Raw genomic sequence first — 26684 nt, forward strand, 5'->3', positions numbered from 1 at the left:
AACAAAATGATTTATACTAAACAAGCATCCCCTCAAATTAGTGTCTAACTTTTAGTATTTGAAAATATACTCGTAAACTTGTTTGCATTTAGTGATTGTAATCCTCGGTTTTCCCTCCCGGCCGCCCCAGGGCATGATGCTTTAGTGTAGAGTGAAGAGAGAAAGATGATTATAGCAGAGAGCATCCTGCAAAAGGCCGTCACGTTTCTTTACAACAAAGCAGAGACCCTCTGTTGTGACAGAAATCTGCAGCAGAGCAGCACTTGAGATTTCCTCTGCTCACACTCTTTGATACACAGAAAACAAGGGATCACACACATTAGTGAATAGTGTCTCAAGTAAATAATTCACTCCATCGTCCCCATTTACAGTTCTCTTTCATGCAGGGGCTGGAGTTGTTTCCATGTGTGTCAGCTGTTCCCCTCAACTTGCTTTCTTTTTTCCCCCCACTACAGCGTTGAGAGCCCAGCTGCATATTGCATGTGTCAGAGGGTTCAAGGTTCACTGAGCATAGATGTGATGCAATGTAAGCCCGATGGGAGGTCGGTACAGTACTCACAAGGAGATGCGGAGGTTTCCACTCTCCTCCTGCGTTCCGGTGAGGGTGATGCTGAGAGAGGGCTCCATCTTTTCCATCTGGTTGACAAACTGGATCCTGAACTGGTAATGATAGACTTCAGAGGACAAATAGAAGCAGAGGAGGAGGAAGAGATGAAGACAGACGAGTCATCCAGCACAATGTTTACTTTCTGTCAGATTACAACTGGTGATAATGTGAGACTGTGAGTCAATTCCATTTTGACGATTAGTAACAATTGATGCATTATCCATCCTAAGCAACCATATCATATCTCATCATATACAAATGCAATTAGAGTCCCTTTTAATTTATATACCTTTTTAAATACTTGTGCAATAAACAAAAAAGTTAAAGGTAAATGTATGTGGTTTCTTTTGGAATTGTAATCTATGTCTTGTTTTCCCTCTTTTTTATCTCTGTTCCCCAAAGGAGAAATACCTGTCCCTGTAACTTAAGTAAAAGTAGCAATATCACAGACTAGAAGTAATCTATTACAAGTAAAGATCATATTTTGTGAAGCTAGTTAAAGTGAGGATCATTTTATTTACTCAGTATATTGCTTGGTTATGAACTGACACAAGAACACACTATTATCTTAACCTACAACACATTTATATATATATATCTACTTAATAACCTACATTTTCGAATTGGTGATGTTAAAGTATAAAGTAGCAGAAAATAGATATGGTCATTAACAAATAAGGTCAATTTAAGTTTCTCAAGGTTAAGTTGGGGAATATTAGCAAATATTATCCAAAACCTACTCGATAGCCATGACATTTTGTGGAGGGGTGATGCATGACCCAAGGAAGAATCCATAACATTTGAGTCCAGACCTTTTTTTTTCCACTTTTTTTTTTAACATTGCGGGTAGATACAAAGAAATGTGTTGGGCCTTGATGGATGTATGCGCTCTACTGAGGGTCATTCTTTGATGCCACATTTTTTATGTGCTGCTGTCGGATCCATCTCAGATGATCAGTTCACAGATTTTAGAAGAAAGACATGCTGAACTGTTTGGAGATTAAAGATCTGTATAGAAATGTATCTTGAGGCTGTTTGTTTGAAATCACGAGAAAGAACCACATACGTTTGTAAGGCATCCGAGGGCGGGTCTGAAGGTAGAGCCTCTTCTCTCTTGCACTGGGAACCTTCTTGATACCGTAGCCCAGTGTGTTGCAGCGATTCTTCCGACAGTCCAGACACGCACCGTGGTCGAAAGCATTCGTATCGGTGCAGCTGTAGGCCATGCTCTGCTTGTCTTTGTTCTGCAGGGAGTCAATGAATAGATGGACGGAGCGTTCATGAGCACATTTCACTGTCTGCTCGAAACCTTTGGGAGAAAACAAACATATGGTGGACGTTTATAAAAGAATTTATTAAAACAGCCTTTGACAGATCAATTCCACACAACATGCAGGTTGCAGGACTGTGTCTTAATCTACAATGTCTGGTGGTGTATTGATTTCATTATCACCAATAGCTGACATTGATCAGTCTGTCCCTCCTGAAAGAGTCTCATTAAGAGACATCACATGTTGCTAATTAGCTCCCGGGGATGACAGATGCTTAAATGTGGCTGTCACTGTCACACATAATGTGAAAAGGGTTTTGGATTGTGAAGCACCATAAATCCAACAGCCGCTTAGAGGAAATTAAACACATCTGCTTCCTCGCTGGACGAGAAACTGTCAACAAGCAAAAGATGAACCGGTGCCCAAGATATGACTTCTAAAGCAGTGCGTTGAGGTGGCAAGAGCTATTAAGACAAAGACAAATATTATGACAGAGCCGAGGAGGAGGCAAACCAGAGAGTTAGGCTGCACAACACATTGCTCAGATGCAGGAAAACGGAATGGTCTGACTCCTGAAAGGAAAATAACTTCCTTCAGTCTCACAAAAAAAAATCCTCCAACAAAGCAACAAGAATAATGGTTCAAAAAGGTGGCCACTCCTGTACTGAAGGTTATCTAAAGGGATAGTTCACCCAAAAACGAAAACGGACTCATCATCTACTCAGCACTATGTCGATGGAGGAGTAGGTGAAGTTTTTGAGTTGGCTCCAGAGGAGGATCATAGCAGACATTTTAGATATATCATGGTCTAAAGGATCTCGTTCTGAGTGGAATTTGAATGTAGGGGCTTACGGACCCTTGGATGCCACCACAGGAGCAGTTTGGAGGCATGTTGCACCACTGTTTACCCCTGACACTCAAAACGTTTGGGGATTGACTCATCAAATGATCTGTTCAGCTTTAGTGCAAAGGCGGCGCTTTAAAGCTGTATTTTTAATGCATCACCATGATGCCATGGAAACCCAATGAGTTGATTATCCTAATCTGTTGGCATGTTCATGGTTCCCAGAGGATAAACATTTTGTAAATTTTATAGATTTTTCTCTGACCTTACTTTTAAAATTGTACTGCAATGACTAGAGCAGGATTTTTTTTGTGTGTGACATTTTGGTTCTATCTGGTTTAATACATATTCCCCAGACAACATATACAACATGTATTTTCTAAGGTGTCACAGTGTGTTGTGTATCGTACCCATAAGCCCGTACTGGGTTATGTGCTCGTAAACGCTTTGCAGGTCACATCCTGGCTGGAAGTCTCCTCCGTTAGGGTAAAAGTCATAATGGGCCACTGCTTGTTTGATGCCCACACTGAGGCCCATACATTCCTGGGTGAAGGTGTGAATGGCGTCCACAAATTCAGCGTCATCTGGGGAGAGTCTGTCTGAGGGAGACATGCCTTCAAATAGTGGCCCTGCTGGATCCAGACCTGGAAAAAACAGCAATATTCAACATGAAACATTGGTTTGTTTTAGAATACGGATCTCAAAAGTTCATTATACTTTTGCAATAAGGTTTTTGGCCAGAAGGACATAAGCTAGCGCAACACAACTGCATTCCCGGTGTGGAAAAACTCACCAGTGATTCTTCCAATCTTGTCTGGACCTTCCAGATAACTTCCTGCAAATCCAGAGATGTGAGCGCCAAGGCTGTAGCCAATCAAATGAGCTTTTCCTGTTTTGGACAGATATTTGACATAGTCTACTGTACTACATTCATGTTGTTCAAAAGTGTTTCTTCAGAATCAAACCGAAATCCCCCCCTGACCTGAAGTGAGTGCAGCAGGTGAGCTATGTCCTTTCCCACAGTTCGGGTGCTCTGTGCAGCAGTGGGGTAGTGCTGGTGAGCCAGGGACAACCAGTCAGTGATCACCACGTTGACGTCTTTCAGGTTGGTCTTCAGGGCTGTGGCTAACCTGAGCACCCAGCTCTCCATCATCCCATCCACCTGACGGGAAACTGCTGCTCAGAGATGTGTGTCTTATCAAAGGGTTTCTACTGATTATAACATCCATCCGTTTGTCATACACCACTCATCCATCCATTCATCCATCTGTTATATACCCCTCATTCATCCATCCATTATATATATCACTCATTCATCCAATCATCCATCCAGCCTTCCATTATATATTCCACTCATCCATCCATCTATCAATTATATATACCATTCATCTATCCATCCATCCAACCATTATATATACCACTCATCCATCCATCCGTTATATACCCCTCATCTATCCAGCCATTATATGTACCACTCATCCATCCATCTATCTATCAATTATATACCCCTCATCCATCCACCCATTATATATACCACTCATCCATCCATCCATCTATCAATTATATACCCCTCATCCATCCACCCATTATATATACCACTCATCCATCCATCCATCTATCAATTATATACCCCTCATCCATCCACCCATTATATATACCACTCATCCATCCACCCATCTATCAATTATATACCCTTCATCCATCCAGCCATCCATTATATACCAATCGCCCATCTATACCACTCATCCACCCATTATATAAACCATTCATCCATCCCTCCATTATATCTATAGCTCATCCATCCATCCATCTAAAAAGTCACATTTTGGAATGAAACTGAATCAGTCAATTATTTGCGGGCATTTCAGAATTTTTCTGTGTATGTCATTATTTCAGTATTTTGAACATGTTCTCTCTCTCTTGTTGCCAAGCTCGACATTTTAAAACCAGTCCAGTGTCACTTGTCAGTGACTGAACCGTCGGTCATTGAGAGGAGGCCCACTGGCTGTTTTTAGTGTTTGCTCCTAATCTGGGAGCGCCCACCTCTGTTTGCAGAGGGGCTGAAGTGCAAGAGATTACTTCTAGGCGGCGAGCTCCATGTTTTGTATGCAGTGGTGGAAGTCGGCAAAGCGTGAGGAGAGCGGGAGTTGCCTTACCTACCACCCGTGAGTGATAATGATGAGGGGATTACTGCTGTTGAAGCCACAGGAGGTGAGAGTGTGCAGCTGCAGAGGGTCCAGTGTGCAGGTGTCCTCACCTTCTAAAAACATCCCGAAGAGCGAGCTGCTGACAAAAGGCTCCATCCCCTTCAGGACCTTGCTCCACTCTGTGTCCACTGCAAGCACAGATGTTTTCTGGTTATTCTTCAGGTGTCTGAAGTTTTAGAAAATCAAACTCAAGACCTTTTTATTGAAATTTGTGTAATTGTCTCTTTATTTATTCATACATCTTAGATTGGTTTACAGATGTGTCATTTTATTCTATTTTAATTAATTATCTATATAATAATTAAATTACTTATTAACTGTCTCTTATAACTTATATTATATTATGTTATATTATATTATCATGTTATCTCTTGTCTCTCCTCATTTGAAATATTTAGATTTATGATAATGTTTCCTCAGTTCATGTAAATATCGTCTTACTCTGTGCAGTGATGGGGTTGAGATTGGTCGGGGTATAATATGTATTGGTTTTACTGGTTTTATTAAAGCCCTTTGAGTTGCATTGTTTGTAGGAAAAGTGCTTTGCAAATATTGACTGATGACAGATCATGCTGAAATCTCTCTTTGTTTGTCCATTAGAGCTAAAAAATGGTTTAACTTGTGTATTGATTTGATTATCTGAGAGTAAATAGGGAGAAATCAAACCGTCATTTCCAACATAGGGTCTCTAACACTAACTCAGAGGCACTGTGCTGTGTTCCCGGGTCATGCAGACCTCTCTGGCAGACGCACGTATCACTTGACAAAAACAAGTGACTATTTGCACTCTTCTCGTAAATTCATAAAAAATCCCTCCTCTCTTAAAATGTTAAAACTGCCGCAGAACCCTCCCAAGTCTCACTCTCAAACATTATGGTAAATTGTTTGGTTTTGATATAGCGCTTTTCTAGTCTTGATGACCTCTCAAAGTGCTTTACAGTACAGTTTTACATTCACCCATTCACACACACATTCATACAGTGCATCTATTCGCAGCACTTTGTTATTCTATGGGGGGCCATTCAGGGTTCAGCATCTTGCCCAAGGACACTTCGGCATGCAGATGGGTCAGACTGGGGATCGAACCGCCAGTTTGGAGGACGACCACTCTACCCCTGAGCCACAGATGCCCACCAATTAACTTGGTATACACGTTTGCATGTGGATGACTGTTTATCCACATGAACATGGAGAGCACATGAAAACGGTCTGACTCATTATAAGTCATTATAGAGCATAAAGACTGTAATTAAAAAAGTGCTCTTTATCACCCGTGCTCTGTAATCACCACAGAACAATGCCAAATGTAAAAAAATAAATGTTTGCATGCTGTGACTGAAGAGCTGTTCATTTTAATACATTTTTTAATTACATTTTTATGATAATATCACATTTTTTTAGAACAAAGTGTATCTGTTAGAAACTTAAATGACATAAACCTATACACATCAGAGCTATAACTGTTCAGGCCCACAAGATTTTCAGCAACTATGTTTTTTCACAACTGAACAGATATGAAGAAATGTGGCTACAGCTTCTTACTCCCACACAAAGCATTGTGCCGTTAGTGGATTCCAGTGTTGGATTTAAATTAAATTACTTCAAATAGATAAAACCGAAAAAACCCAAAGTTAACATCCAATTACAACCAAATACAATGACATGTGATGGGATAAAATCCGGCTGTAAAAAACATCATAGGCCCAATTTTTTAACTGCTGTTTGGCAATATGTCTGAAAATTGAATCACCAGTCACACTGTGCTGTTTCAGAATATTCAATACACTACAATATAATCTCAAATATATAGATGCCTATGTAACCGACAACATATCCCCACTAACATCAGCATACTATAGATCTACATGCATCATATTGTTGGATATGCATGCCTTGTATTAAACAATCAGCTGTGAATGTATGTTAGAAATGGAAAAAAAAAACTGATCTAGAGGAAGATTTTTTTAACTCATGGTTATCATTCATGTTGTCCTCCTCCTGTTTTTCCGGCTCTGGGCGGTGAAACTTATTGAAGGGAAAGTAAATGCAGGCTGCCACTGCTCCACCAACCATGGGCCAGACCACAGGGATCCACCACCAGCCGCCTCCAGCTCTGCAGGGGGACACATGCAAATAATTATGTCAAAATACAATTTGAAAATTAAGTTTTTTATTTAAACAGTGTCCTGCATGCATCAAACCTTTAAAATCTTCTAGTGCCTCAATCTGCAATGCCACCACTGAAAATGACTATGCATGGAGAATATAACAATACGTCCTTTAAATTTTGTTTTAAAGGATTAGATCCCAACATCTTGGGAAATCCACCTTTTCACGTTCTTGCTTTAGGATATATCAGATGAATGTTAGCACTCTCAGGTTTGCATGGTGGCTTAGTTTAGGATGAAGACAGGAAACTCTGTCCAAAGGTAATAAGATCCACAGATCTGCACCTCTTGAGTGCATTACTTATCCGCAAAATGTCAAACTACCCATTAATTTAAAGAGTATAGAAGACTCTGGCTGACACAAGGTATACTCGATGGTTTGGTTTTCACACTAGTGTACTCAGTAGTGGATTTGTAGGGGGGTGAGGGGGGATGTCATCCTATTTAAACCAAAATGGGAGCAAGGCCTTACCACCCATCCCCTCTTAAGCCAGAGAGAGTGCTGTGTGTGCAGACGGAGAATTTGTGTGTGCAGGTGAACATCCTACAGTTAATGATGCAAACTAAACTGTGGGATCTGCAGTATAGTTTAAAAAGTTGGAACTGGAGAGTCACGTGGGTGCAGCATCCGGGATGGCCGCATGTTAGGGTGGCTCTTGTCCTGCACATGCTATTATTTTTAATGTAAAACACATACATTTAAGTAATCTAACGCTCACCCTGAGAACTTTAATTGTTCAAATAGAATACTCTCGGTCAGGGAAAGGATTAGAAGACATTGCGACATCGAAATATTTCAGAAACCCTCCGCGCTCGTCTACCCGGAAAAGCCCGTAATGTGAGGTCAGTGGGAATAAAGGAGACCCTTGGTACTAATGGGACGCTGCTTGATTGTGTTCGAAAGATTCTGGGGGAGGGACTCGGTGTTGAAACTGACGGGGAGATGGAGATAGAGAGGGTGCACAGGCAACTGGCACCGATGCCGAGTACGGATCAGCCTCCAAGGCCAGTGCTGATCCGCTTCTTGAGGCAATCCGCGAGGGATGCCGTGATCAATGCAGCCAAGGTAAAGCGAGGATTCGTCTGGGAAAAATGTCGCCTAGCTATGTTTCCGGACATGTCTAGAGAGCTGGCGCAGAAGAGGAGAGCGTTCACACCGGTGAAGCGCAAATTGCACGAGAAAACGTGAGCTGCAACACTGTCAATGCCACGGAGAAAGTCATTAATGAGCAATGATCGGGAGGAGCTATGGACTGAGATGAATGGAGAGGGGTGAGTTGCTGTTTGTACCCGATGTGAGAGTATGCGTGTTGTACTGAACTGAAGCGACCCCTGTGCAGGCCAACGAGAGGCTTTTCCTGACACGGACCGGTCTTCATGGGAGCGCCGTTAATCTCACGGACCTTATGCGTGTTATCCTTTTACTTTGCTTTTTCTTTTTTCAGCAGCGAGGAGCGTTCAGCACTCGGACTCCGGTTGAGTTGTAGCAGCCGGACACCTTTTGTTTCAACTTTATGTGCAAGCCTAGCTTGCATTGTTATACTGTGGTTTTGTTATATGTGTTCAAAAACAGGCATGTACAGGGTAATGAGTGGTTATTATAAGGATCCGAAAATGGTAACATTTTCTATTACGATTGGTTGCAGACATACATTTAAAGCACAGAGTACTTATCTCATCTTCCTCCTTTCTCTTTTTGTTTCCTATTGATTTTATTATTAAATTATTATTATTATTTTATTTTATTTTAGAATGAAAAAACATGACTAGTAGACCAGTTAAGTTTATTTCTTGAAATATAAATGGATGTAGCAGCCCTATTAAAAGGAGACATCATACCGAGCATCATTCATTCCAGTCAGGTTGTTTTTTGAAAAATGTTAGACTCTTGCTACACCTAATGTGGCTGAGTAAATCCCAAAACACTCCTATAGCTGCCATCTCCCTAGACTCAGAAAAGGTCTTTGATAGAGTGGAGTGGCAACTTCTGTTCTCCACCCTATCTCATTTTGGTTTCAACTCCAACTTCATTAAATGGATAAAAATCCTGTATAAAGAACCCAAGGCGGCAGTGATGACATATGGAATAATCTCTCCCTTCTTTAATCTGACCCAGGGAACATCTTTTTAGAGATTTTAGCGGTGTCTGTTAGAGCACACCCTGGAATAAGAGGTGTAAAGGGAGGAGACAATGAACATAAATTATTAGTATATTCTGTTGACATTTTAGCAGTAGTATCCGAACCTCTGACTTTGCTGCCACATCTGATGGACACCATCCAATCTTTTTCAAAATTTTCAGGCTACTCCATCAACTGGAGCAAATCCGAGGCAATGCCTCTCTCCAAGTCATGTATTTCATCTATGGTGGAGAAGTTTAATTTTAGATGGGTACGACAGGGAATGAAGTATCTTGGCATCAAACTTCACGAGGATATAGACAAAATAGTGGGACTGAACCCTTTACTTCAAAAGATGAAAATAAACCTTCATAAGTGGGGGAAACTAAAACTGACATTGTGGGGAAAAATTATGTAATAAAAATGATAATTGCCCCGCAATTCAGTTATGTGGCAATGATGCTACCGATCAATATACCATCCACCATCTTTAGACAATTGGATGATATAATAAAAACATTTTTATGGGTTGGAAAAAGACCACGAGTTAAATTGAGAAAGTTATGTGCACATAAAGAGAAGGGAGGGTTAGGCCTGCCAGATCTAAGATTGTATTATTTAGCTTTTGAGATGGCTAGCAAGGCACTGACAGGCTGCAGAGGGTGAGACAGCTTGGATTAAGGTAGAAAAGGAGATATGCTCGCCTTTCAAACCTATAGAAGTATTGTCACAACATTACAAATCCAATACTTTTACATTCAAGGGATGTTTGCAGTAAAGTACATAAAATGTTTAAACTTACACATACTCTACAAAGATATTCATCATTGTTGGGGATAATCCCGATGTCTGCATTGGGAAGAAACCTGTGTATTGGAAACAGTGGCATGCTAGAGGTTTAAACACCATTAATGATCTATTTGAAGATGGAGTGTTTTTGTCATATGATAAGCTGTTGCAGAAATTTGATTTGGTGGGAAAAGATCATTTTTGGAAATTTTTGCAAATGAGGAGTTGCATTACCTCGAAGCCATACAATATTACCGATAATATGATGAGCGATTATATGAAACTTCCACTCAGAAAACGAAAAGCCTCACAATTTTATAAAATTGCTAATTCTTCTCTCGGCACTGACTCTGACCAGTTAAAGATGATTTGGCAGAGGGACTTTGGTGGAGAGATTAATAGTGATAGATGGGCAGTAATTGTGGCTGATTGTGGTAAATATGTGAGAGAGGCAAGGGGAAAACTTACACAATATAATGTATTACATGAATACTATTTCACACTATCCAGACTGTATAGGATGAAACTATTGGGTGATGATCTGTGCTGGAAATGCAAGGAGGAAACTGGTACTTTCCTCCACTGTCTGTGGGAATGTGTCTTGATTAGACCTTTCTGGACTCAGATTCTAAATATTTTAAGTAACTGGCTTGGAGCAGAGATTCCCCTAAGTTCAGAGCTCTGTTTACTGGGTGACAAGTCTCAATTACCCAATATAACCAAATGTAATTTTTCTGTAATTTCCGTGGGTACAACAACAGCTTGCCGAGTTATCTTAAGACATTGGAAGGCGCCAGAAATTCCACAGGTGAAAGAATGGGTACGTGCAATGACTGAAACTGCATCCTATGAATGTATGCTTAGCAGATTGAGAGATGACAGGGAGGAGGGGGTGACCCCTTGGGACAGGTTTTGGAATTACATAAAGGTGAATAATGATCCCCACTAGGACTCTGGTTTTATTGTTTTGCTGTGTTTCTCCCAAGCGGGATCCTGTAATACTGTATACCTCAGCAACATGTCTATATGATGTATGCTATATCATGTATGGTGGGGTGTGCAGGTATGCAATGAAGGTATGAGTGGATATCATTTTGTACTCACTTTGTTTTGTAATAGCTGCCTATTTTTGAGACAAATATGTGCGAAGTCTGTTATTAGAGTCAATTCTCAACCATATACTACTTGTTGCTGTATAAAGAAACATATTAAATTTGCCATGTACCATGCCTAAGAAAAGTTCAATAAAAACTTAAGTTAAAAAAAAAAAAAAAAAGTTGGAACTGAATGGATTTGAAAAGAACAGGAGGAAAGCGCTCTTTGTCTCGCTCTCCCTCTTAAATGCAAATGTTCTCTTTCTCTGCTTCTGTTGGTGGTGTGACCATCATCGGTACCAACCCCCCCCCCTCATTCAAATGAACAAATCGCCTTCTGCCTGTACTGACACATGTATTATTTTGTGCAATGTGAGAACATCAGAAATGTTCTAAAGTCATAATTATGACTTTTGAGATGAACACTTTTATCAAATTGGAAAATCTTAATTATGGTTATTCTGATATGTTAGTAATGAAAGATACTATTTAGTTGCAGTAGAGGAAGTGTATTAAGCGTAGCTTGACTAATACTATACACAACTAGAATTACTTCAGTGCAGTGCAATGCCTCGCCAGAAAGTGCAGATTCAGTCTCCGTGCATTATTTCCCAGACTCATTTGAGGTCCCATTGACCTTTGACCACTGAAATCTAATCAGTTAATCTTGGAGTCCATATGACAACTTTGAAGAAATTCCCTAAAGACGTACTTCAGATATAATGTTCAAGAGTCCAAAAACGTGTTTTGGGAGGCCACCACGACCTTGACCTTTAACCATCCAAATCCCTTCTGTCCATAAATTATCTGTGAGCCTAAGTAAACATTTCTGCCAAATTTGAAAGGATTCTCTGGAGGCGTTTTTAACATTCAAGAGGCAAGAAAAGTTTTGTGAGGTCCCGGTGACCTTGACCTTGGACAACCAAATTCTAATCAATTCAACTTTGAGTCCAAGTAAACGTTTGTACAAAATATGAAGAAATTCCCCAGAGGAGTTCCTGAGATATCACATTCACAAGGCAAAAAATGTGTTTGTGAGGTCCATGTGACCTTGACCTTTGACCACCAAAACCAGTTTGAGAAAATACGCTCATCCTTAAGTCACAGTGTGTTTGTACCAAATTTGAAGAAAATCCTTTCAGGTGTTCTTGTGATATCTTGTTCACAAGAAAGAGAAAGATGGACGGATGGAAAACCTGAAAATATAATGTCTCTGGCCACCAGCAGTCGACCCCAGTATGATATTGTTAAATTTATCCAGTTCTCTTTAATAATTATATATACTGTCTGTAAATTTATGTTCGTATCATCCTACCCGAGGCGAGTTATATATGCAGTTATCCCAGATTACAGTAAAGCGAGAAACGAACGCTTCATGAAAGAGCAGCCACTTGATTAAACTTGGAGTTTCTTACATCACACATCGACAGTGTCTCAGGAACTGCAGGGAGTAAGACCAGCAATACTTAATGGACCAGTGACTTTCTCAGTAAAGCAGCTTAGAAAAAAGGTTTCTTCTATTTTTCTTTCTGATAATAATCCCAACATAGCTCTGGATAGTAAACATTTATGGTTTATAATTACACATTTGAAATACTGTACTTTAAAAATGATATCAGGAACCTTTTTGTCACTGCATCATTAAAGTTACCTGAACACATCCGATCCCCAGCCGGCCACAGCTGTGAAGACTCGTGGGCCGAAGTCTCGGGCTGGGTTGAGGGCACAGACGGAGTTCAGTCCCATGGCCACTCCGATGCCCAGGATGACCGAGCCGATGAGCAGAGGCTGGATGCCTTTTGGGACACCACTGTTTTTGTCAGTGATGGACAGGATAAACAGGACCAGAATGCCAGTTGAGAAGGCCTTAAAAACAAAAGCATCAGGATATTACAATGAAAACACCTCTTCCCTGTTATCTGGTTTAAACCTTTAATGAGGCTTCCCCTTTACCCTGGTTTCTGTCTGGATAAAGCAGTGTTTCTATATAGGTCCATGAGAAAATCACTCCTGGGTGAGATGACCGTTACTCTTACAGTTAATTATTAATGTTTCTAATGGTGTAGCTGCTTTGTTTACATCAGTAATGCTTGTAAACATGCAGAAATAATGGCTTTTCGAAAATATTATCACTTGGGAAACTTATAACACAAAATATACCTAAACTGAATATTATCAACAAAAAAGGAACAAATTAGACCTTGAACATCCTCACTGCCTTCACTAATACATGACATGACATGTACACTCATGCAGATGCTGGTTATTCTCAGCATCGGAGCAGAATTATTCATACATCAACAACTGTGTCCATTTAAGCTTAGATTCATTCATGAATGCACAAAATGCACGCTCACATCGTAGACTCTATATAGGCTCGTATGCATCTCTGTATGCTCCAGTGACTTCCACATACAAAGAATCATGATGGGAAAATTCTGCCATCCCACTGACATCAATAATTCCGTAAAAAGAGGTAAAAACCATCAAATGCTGAATATAAGATTCAAAACGAAAAGAGAAAAGAAAAATACTCTCATGTCGTCAGCCAGTTTGTTTGAAGTGTATAAATTGTATAAATATCAATTATAAACGTGTCTTTAACCCCTACCTGTTCCACAAATCCATTCAGGTGGGAGAGATTTTCGTCAGGATAAGTTGCAAAGATGTTGGCTGTGGCATTGGCACAAGTAACCAACAGTTGCCTGTCACTGTACCACATCAAAGCATCTGAGGAAAATAACATATAAGAAAAATAAACAACTGTTTATTCCTTTTATTACTGAAAAACTTTTTTTGTGTTACCAAATCATAAGAAAGACAGTATTAAAATATTGGTTAAATTCATAAGGAGGTTGACTAGATTATCTGGATCCTGACCTTGATATCCTGCTTTCTGAGACAGTTTGTTCACATCTACCATAGTACAACACATAGACGCCACAGGCTCCAATGAAAGCCCCCAGGAACTGAGCCAGCATGTAGACAGGGAGCTTCTTCAGTGGCAGCTTCCCCCTGATCACCATGGCCAGAGAGACTGCTGGGTTCACGTGGCCTCCTACAACAATGCGAGGACACAGATGGACACAAGTAACAAAAAGCTTGATATACACCATCTTGTTCAAACCCTCAGATGTTCATTCAGTCAATCATCTCCATGAATTTCAAGACAAAGGGCACTGGGTTTTTGGGCCCTCAAGGCCAATTTATGCTTTTGCGTATTTTGTAAAACGGATAGATAAGACCGCCCTATCCATCGTGGAACGCCCTCTCCGAGCGCCTCGGAGAGCTTTTCGTACACCTCTGATTTTTCTAACTGTCCGTGTTATGTCCCACGGACAGCTCTTGGCTGTGATTGGTCCGCGAACTACATCATTTCCGTATGACGTCATTTCCGTACGACGTCATTTCTGTTCGACGTAATTTCCGGCCTCAAACGTCCTGCTTGACAGCTAACCCAAACACAACTATGATTCTACGATTAATGTGACGTGTGTGTTAAGCCAGCGGAGTTGTCCGGCTGACGGTGGCTCGGTCGAGCACTGACGGCATGTGTGCACGGTCACATACGGTTATAACGAGCTTTCAAAACGGCGCTAGCAGGCTAGGCTAGCGGGCTAGTCACCATGCTAACTGCGGTGGTAACAGTGCAAAAACCCACCGTCACGACTTTAATTCCACTTCTATCATGACACTGTTTCTATAATACCGTCAGGTTAGATGCAAACACTGGGTAGTAGTAGTTAGTGCCGGGAGTCCCTGCTGACTCTGTGTGGAAGCTGGGGGGAGCTAGCTATGTGTAGCCTCTAGCTACATGTAGCCTCAAGCTGATTCAAGCTGTGGAATCAGCAACACAGTTCGGAAACAAGACCGGAGAACCGCTGCGCTAAGAAACGATAACATCAGCATCTTGACCCGCTGGGTGTCACTTTATTTAGTTCTGTTAGTTGCCATGGTTCAGTGTGTGGGACGCAAGCTAACAGATGTAAACAGAGACACGTGGACTTCTTCTTCCCAAATGGGGTAGGCTTCTCTGAGCTCGTCTTCTGTTGCGCCACCTATGGGTTTGGCGGTGAATTTTTTTCGACGTATAGTGGTCGGATTAGTAAAAATCAAAAAGACTCTTCGCCCACCGGGGAGCCCTCTCCGAGAAACGGAGAACGTAGAAGTATATAAGAGCCTTCAGAGTCTACCTGTTTTCCTATGTACTAAATTGTCTTAAAGAGGCGTGTGTGGACACATTCCAACCAATTGTTTCTGGGCAGGGGTTGGTATTGTGGGGTCATTTATTTAACACTCTGGGATCATGGCTTTGACCTCACTGTGGTCACACCACTGGGGGTATCAGGTATCAGCTGGGGGTATCAGCGCCCATTGTTAATCTCCCCGTCCTGTTCACAAACACTGTCCACGACAACCAGCCAGACCTGCCGATATGAATTGCATCTGACATAATGAGCTTGAATCTGCTTACGGCACACGTAGACTGCAGGTCATTACAGTGACCACGATGTGTCACACTTACGGAACACTGTCATTTAAAATCTGAGACTGCAGAGTGAAAACAATTGTGTTTTCTTCTCCTACGGGGCCATCCTGCCAGGCGAGCTCAGAAAGCCAGGCTCGTCACACCTGACCCCCCCCCTCTCCAGAGACCCATGCCCCAGTAAAAATCATTAGTCCAATACCTATGATCATCTTCAGACATGTCGTTGGACAGAAGGAGGTAACACACACATTTCATTGACATCAGATTGATAAAGGGAGATGGTGTAGGGTGGTGTGGCATAGGGGGTAGAGTGGTCGTTCTCCAATAAGAAGTTTGGCGGTTCAAACCCCACTCTTCCCCATCTGCATGACGAAGTGTCCTTGGCAAAATACTGAACCCCTAAATGGCCTCTCATAAATGTTGAGTGTACTAATTGTAAGTCGCTTTGGACAAAAGCTTCAGCCAAATGACATGTATTGTAATGTAAAATGTTTAGCTGTTTATCAAGTGTTTGTTTCTGCTAATAGAAGAGTTTAAAACCACAACCTTCACTCAGGAGCAAAACCCTATTTCAATTTTTAAACGAAAAAATAAGGTTACTATCATTGTGATAAGTATCAATATCAACTGATATGACAATCTTTTTTTAATATCATTTTTTAAACATCATCCAGCTATCTATCCATTCAAGATATGAAAACGACAATTTTGCATTTTTATCTGCTGTACTATTTCTTGCCTGGGACCAGTAATATCTGCATCTCTTGCAGTTGCCTGGTAACTGCCCAAAGGAAAGAAAAAGTCTGACATACCACCCTCGTAAAACAGTCGATTTTACACATAAAATGTTAATAAGAGAGCTAAATGTGCTGGTGGGTGGATGTGTTGCTGTGAAACCACAAGGTAGCAGTTGCCTCATGTTCCCAAATATCAAACTATTCCTTAAAGCAGTTATTATGAAGTCGGACATCACATTTAAACGTATCTGTTTCCAATGATTATTTTCCCGTCCCAAATATGCAGGAAATTACCATAAAGAGAACTTGTGGAGTCCGTACAATGTAACCCTTGACGTGCTGAATCCCTCAATTACTGTTTAATGGACAGTCAACATGAGAAGCACTGTGACATTCAACAACTCTTCCCTCGTATCCATATCACTGCTGGCAAACTGCAGCAGGCTCTTCTTACTATAATCCTGGAGGAATGCGGCAGATAAAGTCCCATTTGGACACAATATCTCCACACAGGCACCCACCCACACACACACACCACACACACACACCACACACACTAACGCACACACAAAGTTACCACTCTTATACTACAAATATTTCAAGTAAATAATAGCTATAAATTGTTTACTCTCCAATAAAAAACTAAATTTCCCATTAGTATCAGTAGTTCTTGCCTTCAGCACCATAATGCTCCCCATTATGTAACATTGCTTGTCCATAACAGCTGCTACGCTGCTCTTCACAGGCCATCACTTTATCTAGATGAGTAAGCTAATGCAATGATGCCAATGACCCGACATAAAAATCTGCATGATACTTTTCTTTTCTGCAGATTTTTTTCTCTCCGTGTGAATATTCCAGAAGATGGCAAAAATAACAGAGTAACCTGGACAAAATGGATGTGACATACAGACATCCACGACCAATGATTGCATCTCCGACCCAGACGCACGCTGACCTCTGTTATCAGCATGTGTCTGCAGTGAATTCCTGCCGCCTGAAATATTAAATGACTTTGATCTGTGCTTGTTTATCTTTCAGTCAGAACCAGGGAGGGCTGTGGAAACTATTGAACTGACCAGAAACCAACTTACCAACAAACAGCACTAGTGTCTAAAGGTTTGCAGACAGAGCAGAAAATGAATCGGCAACCGTTTTAATGGTCCTCTTCTCTGTCAAGCAAAAATATCAAACATCCTTGATTACTCTGTATTCTTTTCATTATAAGTGTGAACTAAACGTGTTTGGGTTTAATGATGTGTGGTTGGACAGAAAAAGGCATTTTTCAAATTTTATTTCAATGCTTGAATGACAATGAAACGTATAGATAGTTCCGTCTGAACTAAGATGTGGATATTTATCAATCGACTGTTACCTGACACTGGTGCTGACGTGTAGATGCCCATCGTTGTTCCCACGGCAAAGCCTATGTGGATGGTCGAGGCCCCCCCGAGAGCCCATCTACTGAGCACCGCCTGGGCCACTGAACCACATCCAAAGAGCTGGGACACAGACAAAAAGCAACAGGGAAAAAAACACAAAGGATTGAGCAGGAAAGAGACTTGCTTTTAATTATTCCAATTATACCCACCATTAACACTAGCCCTCTTGTCCAGCCACAGCCCTTGACTCCCACAGACAATTTGTTCAACTTAAAAAATAATGAATCCCCCCATTTATTAGGTAAACAAGAAGAAGCAATTTAGAGATGAGAGCAGTCATCCAAGAGGAAAAAGGGCTGCATCCCTCCTCTGATGTGGCAGGTAGGGATCATGGAAAACCAATAACTGTGAAACCAAGACATCTCTCACAAGAAAAGAGAAAAAAACAAAGAACCTGCTCTGAGGATTATTTTAGCTTACTCTTATTCCTCTTATGAGCTCAACTGAGAGGAAATGACTTAATGCATCTACAACAACCCAGTTCTGGTTTTACACCTGTTAAGAGGCGGGGTGAAATTTACCTTATACGCCTGTATGAGGAATAGCCAAAGTAAATTGAAAGCTGTTCTTCCATTTGGAGTACATGCATGTGTTACGGGTCCCAATAGTGGTACCACAGTAGCAAAATATACCTGTGGAAAACACACGGACCATTCAGTTCTTCATCACGACTGCGTCTTATTAACATTAAATACAATTTCAAATACATACAGTGTAATAGCATTTTAAAGTGCATAAACCATACATTAACTTATTATAGTGTTTCTTTACTTTAAACCTCTTAATACACATTATCACTCATGAAAGATATAAACATTTACAATAAAGATCTATTTGAACATTAGGCACAATAACAATACACAACTTAATTACACAGTCTTTGTGTGTTGGAGCTGAACTACAAATGGTGTAAAACAAACACCTGCCTGCAAGACGATGCGCAGGTCAAAATCAACACCTATACAGGCAAATTAAGCCCCGCCCACCTAGTGGCGCATCTCCCGCCTCACTACACAGCGAATTAAGCCCCGCCCACCTAGTGGCGCGAGTGTCTCGTGCCTCACTGCACAGCAGAGTTCCTAAGTTTTAACTAATCTCAGTACCAGGGGCGGCTCCTGGCATAGGCGAAGTAGGCGGTTGCCTAGGGCGCAAAATGCCGAGAGGGCGGCACAAGGGACTGATTTATCATGACGCGACACATGCAATATAAATCAAAACATTAACATCACAACATAATCTTCTAAACCCGGGGACGCACCGGAGATAGAAGCGCCGCGAGGCGCCACGAAAGCTGTCCGCTTCCTTTCCGCGCCCATGTTAAATAATTGGGCTGTTCGCACCGGCAGCGCCGTGGCCGGCTCGCGATCTGCAGCGATGGTTCCGGGGTCTGTTCTATTTTTTTCGCTCGCTACGAGCAAATCGGGCCGGAAAACACATTGAAAATTGATATATTTCAAACGATCTATCATGTCACTACAGATATGATGTCGGAAATGGCAACAGAGTTGTTAGTGCTGTTGTGGCGATCTCAGGGTATTCTGCCGTGACTTTAATCCAGGACACCGGCAGAGTTGTTTTCTCAAAAATAATTTTAAGGCCGCTGTCATTTGCGATCTCCAGCATCTGATCTTCTTCTTAAACAGACAGGCTGGATTTACTTAGTTTGTTGACAAATGGGTCCGACAAATAACGTGCTGGTTTGTGTTCAGCGAAAAAGTGACGTGACCGAGACAAGCGTCTTGACATGCATAAAGCATGAGTCATAACGCAGAGGATCCGGTAATTTTTCAAAATACAACGGTTTTATTTTGAAAAATTACCGGATAATAGATAAAACAGAAAACTTGTAAAATGTTTATTCTTTCTGTGCGGCCCGGTACCAAATGACCCACAAATGGGCCTGTTGCCCTGTTGATTACAATAAATAGGTCTAAAAAATATGTTTATTGTGTTTGACTGTTCAGTACTGTTCATATACATTACATTTAAAAAGCAGACATAAAGGTAACTTAAAAGTTACTTTCTCTAGTAACTAATTACTTTTGATATACAGTAACTGGTGGGGTAAATCAATTACTTTTAAAAGAAGTGACTAGTAACTGTAACTAATTACTAATTTTCAGTAACTTGCCAAACACTGCTTAATCCACACATTTGTCAGTTGTGTCCAAACAGACAGAAACACACAAGCACATACTCTCTTGTGTGTGTGTGTGTGTGGGGGGGGGGGGGGGGGGGGGCGTGTTAGACTGTGGTAAGAGTTGAAGATGAGTCAAAAAAGGATTAAATTATCAGGAGCACGATTCAGAAAGCGCAGCAAAGTAGGAAATAACAATATAGAGGTAGAATCACCCCAATTGCGGACATCATTAATGTTTATTTTTGTCGACATGACATGCTGTCACTACAGCTGAGTTCAGACTTTTTATATTTTTATTATATATTTTTATTATTTTTTATAGCTTAGAATTTTGTCTGCCTGTGTGTGCATCTGTTTACAGTCCAAAAGTTCTTGGGGATGCATGACAATTTGCGTGTGTATGTTGGGGGGGGCGCCATTCTGAAATCCCGCCTAGGGCGCCAACATTGCCAGGGCCGGCCCTGCTCAGTACACAATCAAAACAACATCTACATGTCTCAATGACACCCGTGGTGATCATAGGAAGCTTTAGGAGCTAACATAAGTTACTCTCACCCACTACTCACCTGTGGAAAACAGGTTGCATGCAGCAGCAATGAATACACGGACCATTCAGTTCTTCATCACGACTGCATCTGCCATGTGGGTGGACGTGTCCCCCATATAAACAGTCCGGGGTGCAACTGCTCCCGTGCCAAAGGTTCCACCTGAGTGCTGCTGTCATTTCTTACATTACTATTAAAGTAATTAAATAAAATAGTTTGGGGCATACCACACATGGTCTTTTTATTTCCGCCTGAATCTTTTTTGGAAAAAGATGCCTGCAGATCACTCTAGCTGGGACTTATGAGCTGGAAAACACAATAGGACCACAGCATGAAACCCTACCTAGCCAAAGTTCAAATTTGATAATAGTAGCACAGAAAAATAGGGGTCAAGTCTAGATTGACAGCTCACTTGACCCAACAGGAGCTGCTAGCCACCATTTTGAGATCGAGAGATCCTCTGTGTTACATGCAAATGTCTGCAGTCTGTGGCTATTCTCTGATGTAATAATGTGTTTTGGACTAAATATGTTACTGGATTGGATTGTCCGGACCTTTGGCAATTTAATAATACCCTTTTTGGTTGGAATATTATCGTTCTGTTCATTACGATGAAAAGTCCTAGGTGAGTAATCTCCAGTTTTTTTGTCGTTTTTTTTACTGTTGGTCTGACTGAGACGTTGATTGTACCGGCTGTGGTGATCGGATCTTGAAATAGTTTTCATTGATCAAAACACAAGGATCTTAGCTTTCCAAAGATATGTCTGTAAATACTTTTTCACAGTTCACTTTTGGATTAGGAATAAAGACGAGTCACATCTTGCTATGATATCCTGCAGCATTCTGACATGTGAGCCCGACTAGATGTCTTGTCTGCGTTGCCGGCCTGAGCGCTCCTAGAGGCCACCTGAGCGAAAGTCTGCCGGGGGGCCGGGTGCGCGGCGGCAGGTGCTTTCCTCGGAAGGCAGAACTGCAGAGCCTCATCCTCCTGTTTCTTCGCCTCGCAGCGCTTTTGCATTGAGGCGAGAGCGGAGCCGAAGACACCCTCGGGGACAATAGGCATGTCCAGGATGTCCTCCTTTTCTCTATCGGACAGATTGGTCAGATTCAGCCATTTCGTCCTCTCTTGTAACACCAACATCGACATGCACTTCCCTGCCGCCTGTACAGCGCATCGCTGTACGCGCAGGCAGATATCCGCAATTGTGGTGATCTCATCCCACGCGGAACATTCGGGCACGTCGGCTATGTCGTCAAAAAGCTCCGCTTGGTAAGCTGACAACATGGAGGTGACGTTGAGAGCCCTCGCTGTCAAAGCTGCTGCTTTATAAGCTCGCTCAGTCATGGCAGACTGGAGGAGATCGGCTTTCGTGGGGAGTGTGGGGGCCCTGGACGAGGCAGCTGACAGCCGTGGATGGAGGTGAGCTGCCACCAGGGGCTCCATGGGACGCATGCGGGCCATGGCATGTTTCTCCATCCCTTCAACATCCAGGGAAGACGCACCTTGAATGGTGGTTTTGCTGGAGTAAGGGTTTTGCTTCCATAAGGCGGTAACTTCCTCCAGGAGTTCCGGGAACACCGGGAGAAGTTGTCTCGCAGCCCTTTTTGCTTGGGGTAATTTCTTCCCCTGGTAGCGGGACCTTGGGGCCTCCGCCACAACAGCAGGCCATAGAATCTTCAGTCTCTCTGCGGCGCGTTTACACACATCGTGCATATCGCCGCTAGGCTGGGGCATAATTACCCCAGCCGATGCCCTTTGCAGGGCTTGGAGAGCTGAGAGCCTGTGTAGATGGAACGAAGCAGGATTCAAAATCCTCGTCGTCACCATCCGACACCAGACAATCCTCGCAGTCGGACTCATCCTCCTCCTCATAATCCAACATGAGAGGTGGCTCCGTTAGCGGGTCCAGCAGATCCAGCGTGGATCCCCAGTGCCGAATCTCTGGTTCGGGAGTGTCCTCCTCGGCCACACCGGGTTGGGGTTCCTCGGTAGTGGCCATCGAAAGGATCGGGTCCCCCTCAGAGAGGCTAGCTTGGCGTGCTAGTCGTCGAAAGAGGCTCTTCGCTGTGAAGCGGGCGCAGTCGGCGCAAGAGCCCGGGTTGCTGATAGCGGCACGGCATGTTCCAGCCCGAGACACGCAGAGCCGACCTGGTGAGTGTCCATGCTCGAGATTTTATTTCCACAGGTGCACAGGCGATTGGCATCGCCTAGATGCGAGGTGGAGGGAAGCTTTGCAGCTTGCTCCATTTAGGTTGGTGTGCTAAAGGGGCAGGGGCGGCGCGTCCCATTGGGCAAGTCGGGCAGTTGCCCAGGGCCTCGGCCGCCAGGGGGCCTCGTCGTTTTACAATTTTTTTTTTTTTTTTAATAATTCAAATAAATCACTTGTCATTGCACATGCATGTGACTGGAATGTAATGTTTCTAGGGGTGTTCTTAATTTGTTGGGTCTCATACTGTCAGCTGCCAGAGTTGCCACAGGAACGAGCTCTGATCTCCCTGTGTGTCTCTGAGCGAATGAGAGCGGGCGGAGCCCCGGCTCCTGTGTGTGTGTGTGTGTGTGTGTGCTGTCTTGACACACACACACACTCACCCGCACAACACTGTACAGTGAGCCGCTGCAGAGCCGCGGGTTGCCGACCCCTGGCTACGGCGAAAGAACGATTTGTTTACAGTTCCACCGTTAAAGGGAAGCGGACGTCCTAACATTAGTTCCGCGGCTTCACAGTACATTTCACAGGAACGAGCTCTGATCTCCCTGTGTGTCTCTGAGCGAATGAGAGCGGGCGGAGCCCCTGGCTCCTGTGTGTGTGTGTGTGTGTGTGTGTGTGTTTGTGTGTGTGTGGATACTCTCTCTCACACAGACAGACACACACAAACTCACTCAATCGCATGTCTCCCTTTCTCTCTCTCTCACACACACACACACACACACATAGGGTTGCAAAATTCCGGAAATATTCAAAGTTGGAAACTTTCCATGGGAATTAACGGGAATTAACGGGAATATACGGGAATTGATGGGAATTCATGGGAATTAACGGGAATAAACTGGAAATGTTGTGGGTAATTTATACTAACTGTATTTACCTTGTCATATACAGACATTAATATAAACATTTTGTTGTGTCATAGGCTGATTTGAGCCCTGAGGAAACTTTGGGCACTTGAATATATGCCTCTGCATCTTTGTGGCATTCTTAACATAGGTCTTTGCACAGTATTTGCAAATGTACACAGCCTTTCCTTCTACATTGGCTGTGGTGAAATGTCTCCACATATGAGAGAGTGCACGTGGCATTGTTCTGTAGAATAAGATGAGAACAAAGTTTGTAAAAAAACACTAATGCAATACCAGAGATATAAATTGTTAGCCAAACAATTGGAATCGTCTGTAAAAATATTTTATAATTGATCGATAAATTAATAGAAATAGGCTAGATGAACAGATGAACACTACAGCAGGCCTCAGTAGCCCTGCTGTAGTGAGCAGGATGCTAGGAATGATCTGTGCATGTGATAGAAGAATGCTCAGTGGAGGGTTGAAATTCAACGTGCAGTGTGTGCTGCATTCCAAACATCTTTAAAATAGTGTTTTGAATTATGTTTTTATTGCTCAGCGTTTAATTTGCATAGTTTTTTTTTTTCAAAATTCCCAAAAATCCCCGAGCTTAATATGCCTGTGGAAAGTTTCCTGAAAGTTTCCGGAAATTTACCGGAAACTTTCCGCCCCTTTGCAACCCTACACACACATAGTCAAAATAGATGTTAAAGTCAGCCGTTTTGCTGTAAAGTTAATCATTATGAAGTAAATAATTGTTTAGTTGTTTCTATTCACAATAAATGTCAGTTTCACATTACATGGCTCATTAAGTGTGTGTGTGTCTGGATGGGTGTGGGGTTGGAGGGGATTGGTGCTTTGGTGGGTGGGATTGTTTGTTTGGTTTTTCTTTTTGAAGGGGGGGGCCTCAAAATTGTTCTTTGCCCAGGGCCTCCAATTAGCCAGAACCGCCCCTGTAAAGGGGAGCGAATTATCTGAAATGATAATCCCTGTTAGCTAGCTAGCTCTGGTGGCAGGCAGCGTGGTGACCGCTTCCGGTGCCGTTTAGCTATTTAAATTTGTAAACTACCTATGGTGAAGGCAGTCGGATCGACGTTGCTACCACTAGCGTCCGGCATAGGAGGTGTTAGCTCCGGTCTATGAACAGCAGCTAACCAGATGACATGGGGGTTACCTTAAAGCACATATGGTGTTATACAGCTGACAAAGCAAAGAACGAGACATTTTTGTGACGCGCAGTGAAGCACGGACTGTTGCCTACATCTCAGGTGATCTGGAGGAGTGCAGGAAGTCCAGGTACGCGCTCCGGAATGCTATTAGCCAGTGGTTCTTAACCTGGGTTCGATCGAACCCCAGGGGTTCGGTGAGTCACTCTCAGGGGTTCGGCAGGGGTCAGGACACACACAGTATAGCCCGGTTCACACTAGCAATGTCTGGCCGTTTTTGTCGGCCGTCAAAAAATTGGCTCCCCACAATTTGGCAGCACACAATTTTGCTTCGCCTGTCAGATTACAAATACTTAGTTGCTTAGTAAAAATGTGTTACACAAAATAAAATCAGCCCACTCGTATTATTCGTGACGTCACGCTCCGCTTGGCCGTCATTGGCTGCAGATGATCACGCCACATTGCTTAGGTTTGATATCTGTGCTGAGGGGAACTTGGTGCGCTCAGTAGTCGACTTGTGGCTGTTGTGATTGTACGTCATTCAGCAGAGCCAGCTTCAACAGCAACTCTTCAGAACAACAACGCTCTCAACGTTTTGGTCTCACCAAATCGTACCATACCCCCTTATTGCTAAGAAAGCCCTTGAGATACTCACACCGTTTGTTACAACGTATCTTTGCGAGCAATCCTTTTCAAGGATGGTAGACATAAAAATTAAGAAAAGGAACAGACTTTTGCGAAAATTATATGAGAGTGGCACTTGCCAAGGTCAAGACACGCATTTCTGAACTTGTATCTGAAAGGCAACAGCAGAAGTCACATTGATTTGCAGTAAATATTCATTGAGTTATGTTTTTGTTGTTTTTCATGGTTGTTTTTGTTCTTTGAACACAGTGATTTTGTGTGCAACTGATGCATGGTTCATTTTGTGCACTAACAAAATATATACCTTGCAGGGTTCAGTACCTCAAATAAGGTTAAGAACCACTGCTATAAGCAGTGCCAAGAGACTCTACACTGTACACTTTGTCTCTGGTCCTGGCCTAGGCTGTGGAGATAGAGGCCCAGAAGGACTGCTGCCCCCCCCCCCCCTATTATCCAGAGCAGACGTGTGGAGATCTTTCAACCGGATTAAAACACGCAAGGCACCTGGACCTGATGGCATCCCTGGCCAGCACCACATCCTCCACCCTGACTCTCAACACAGCTGGTTCTGCTGTGCTTCTCGTCTATATTTAATTGCTCCATTGTTACCCAGGATCACTGGTGGGCAGTACTGTTGATGGGCAGCTCTTATTAGGCTAATAACCGGGTTCATCTAGAGCTGCAGCGTCCACACCCCCAGCAGCACCCCCAAACTGCCCCCACCCAAACCACTGCCAGGTACAATAGATATAGTTATACACATGAGTTGCAGTTGCAGACAGATCACAGCATTCATTGACTCTGTTTGCCTGTTACTGAGATGTGGCTGTTCTGTAGGTACACTGAAACGAAGAAGACAACAGCAAGCAAACCAACAGGCCCGGGGCCAGCGTCCCCAGCAACAGTACAGAGAGAACTATCAGATGGGACAGATGGAACCGATGAGACGCTGAGACACTGGTCAGCTCTTTGCCTTAGTTCTTCCTAGTGCCTACAATGGGAGCACTTCACTCTAAAGAGTTACCTTCACCACAACATTCAAAGAACTTGTAACTGAGACGCTTTCACTGGACAAAGCCTGAAGTTTTTTTTTTTTGTTAGTTTCATTTTTGGGCCTAACAAACCCGCTGAGCTCCTCTGCTCTGAGAGCCAGATCAGCAGTTCACACAGCTTATATTTGAAATAATTTTTTTTTTCCAAGGAGGGACAGGAGCAAAAATCCACTGTTCTCTGTTATGTGGTCTTAATCTTCTTTTTTTTTTCAAAGAACTGAGGAGAGAGAAGCAGCTTTGTGTCAGAGTTCGCCTTCCTCCGTCTGTGCAACCTTTTCATTCCCTGTTCTCCCTCTCCAAAGTGCTGCCA

General features: G+C 42.6%; 3 protein-coding genes across 4 annotated transcripts in view; all 3 read right to left on the reverse strand.

Moving 5' to 3' along the window:
* Positions 1 to 26684, reverse strand: part of LOC132998182 (hepatic triacylglycerol lipase-like) — a 37417-nt gene that overhangs the window by 1023 nt on the left and 9710 nt on the right. The window lies entirely within an intron of this gene.
* Positions 556 to 3884, reverse strand: LOC132998186 (hepatic triacylglycerol lipase-like). The gene is made up of 5 exons (XM_061067684.1): positions 3704 to 3884; positions 3516 to 3635; positions 3133 to 3366; positions 1674 to 1916; positions 556 to 674 (listed from the first exon to the last, which is right to left on the reverse strand). The coding sequence occupies exons 1-5, from the start codon at positions 3873 to 3875 to the stop codon at positions 556 to 558; spliced, it is 888 nt and encodes a 295-aa protein (XP_060923667.1). The 5' UTR covers positions 3876 to 3884.
* On the reverse strand, positions 6174 to 22285 carry LOC132998184 (aquaporin-10-like). Of its 2 annotated transcripts, XM_061067682.1 has the most exons (5): positions 20475 to 21516; positions 17702 to 17828; positions 13712 to 13830; positions 12752 to 12966; positions 6174 to 7042 (listed from the first exon to the last, which is right to left on the reverse strand). In XM_061067682.1, the coding sequence occupies exons 2-5, from the start codon at positions 17730 to 17732 to the stop codon at positions 6853 to 6855; spliced, it is 555 nt and encodes a 184-aa protein (XP_060923665.1). In that variant the 5' UTR covers positions 17733 to 17828; positions 20475 to 21516; the 3' UTR covers positions 6174 to 6852. The 2 variants fall into 2 exon arrangements, 1 of the variants encoding a protein (XP_060923665.1); XR_009677980.1 differs by lacking the exons at positions 6174 to 7042; positions 12752 to 12966; positions 13712 to 13830 and having other exon boundaries at positions 17762 to 17828; positions 20475 to 22285.

The sequence above is a fragment of the Limanda limanda genome, chromosome 3 (genome assembly GCF_963576545.1).
Source record: "Limanda limanda chromosome 3, fLimLim1.1, whole genome shotgun sequence".
Lineage (NCBI taxonomy): Eukaryota > Metazoa > Chordata > Actinopteri > Pleuronectiformes > Pleuronectidae > Limanda > Limanda limanda.

Coding starts and splice junctions, on each gene's coding strand:
- LOC132998186 (XM_061067684.1), bottom strand. CDS start 3,875: ATGATGGAGAGCTGGGTGCTCAGGTTAGCCACAGCCCTGAAGACCAAC. Junction 3,367..3,515: donor CAAGATTGGAAGAATCACTG/GTGAGTTTTTCC, acceptor TGTTTTTTCCAG/GTCTGGATCCAGCAGGGCCA. Junction 1,917..3,132: donor AACCCAGTACGGGCTTATGG/GTACGATACACA, acceptor TTTCTCCCAAAG/GTTTCGAGCAGACAGTGAAA.
- LOC132998184 (XM_061067682.1), bottom strand. CDS start 17,732: ATGGGCATCTACACGTCAGCACCAGTGTCAG. Junction 12,967..13,711: donor TGAATGGATTTGTGGAACAG/GTAGGGGTTAAA, acceptor TTTGTTTTTAAG/GCCTTCTCAACTGGCATTCT. Junction 7,043..12,751: donor TGGGGATCGGATGTGTTCAG/GTAACTTTAATG, acceptor GTCCCCCTGCAG/AGCTGGAGGCGGCTGGTGGT.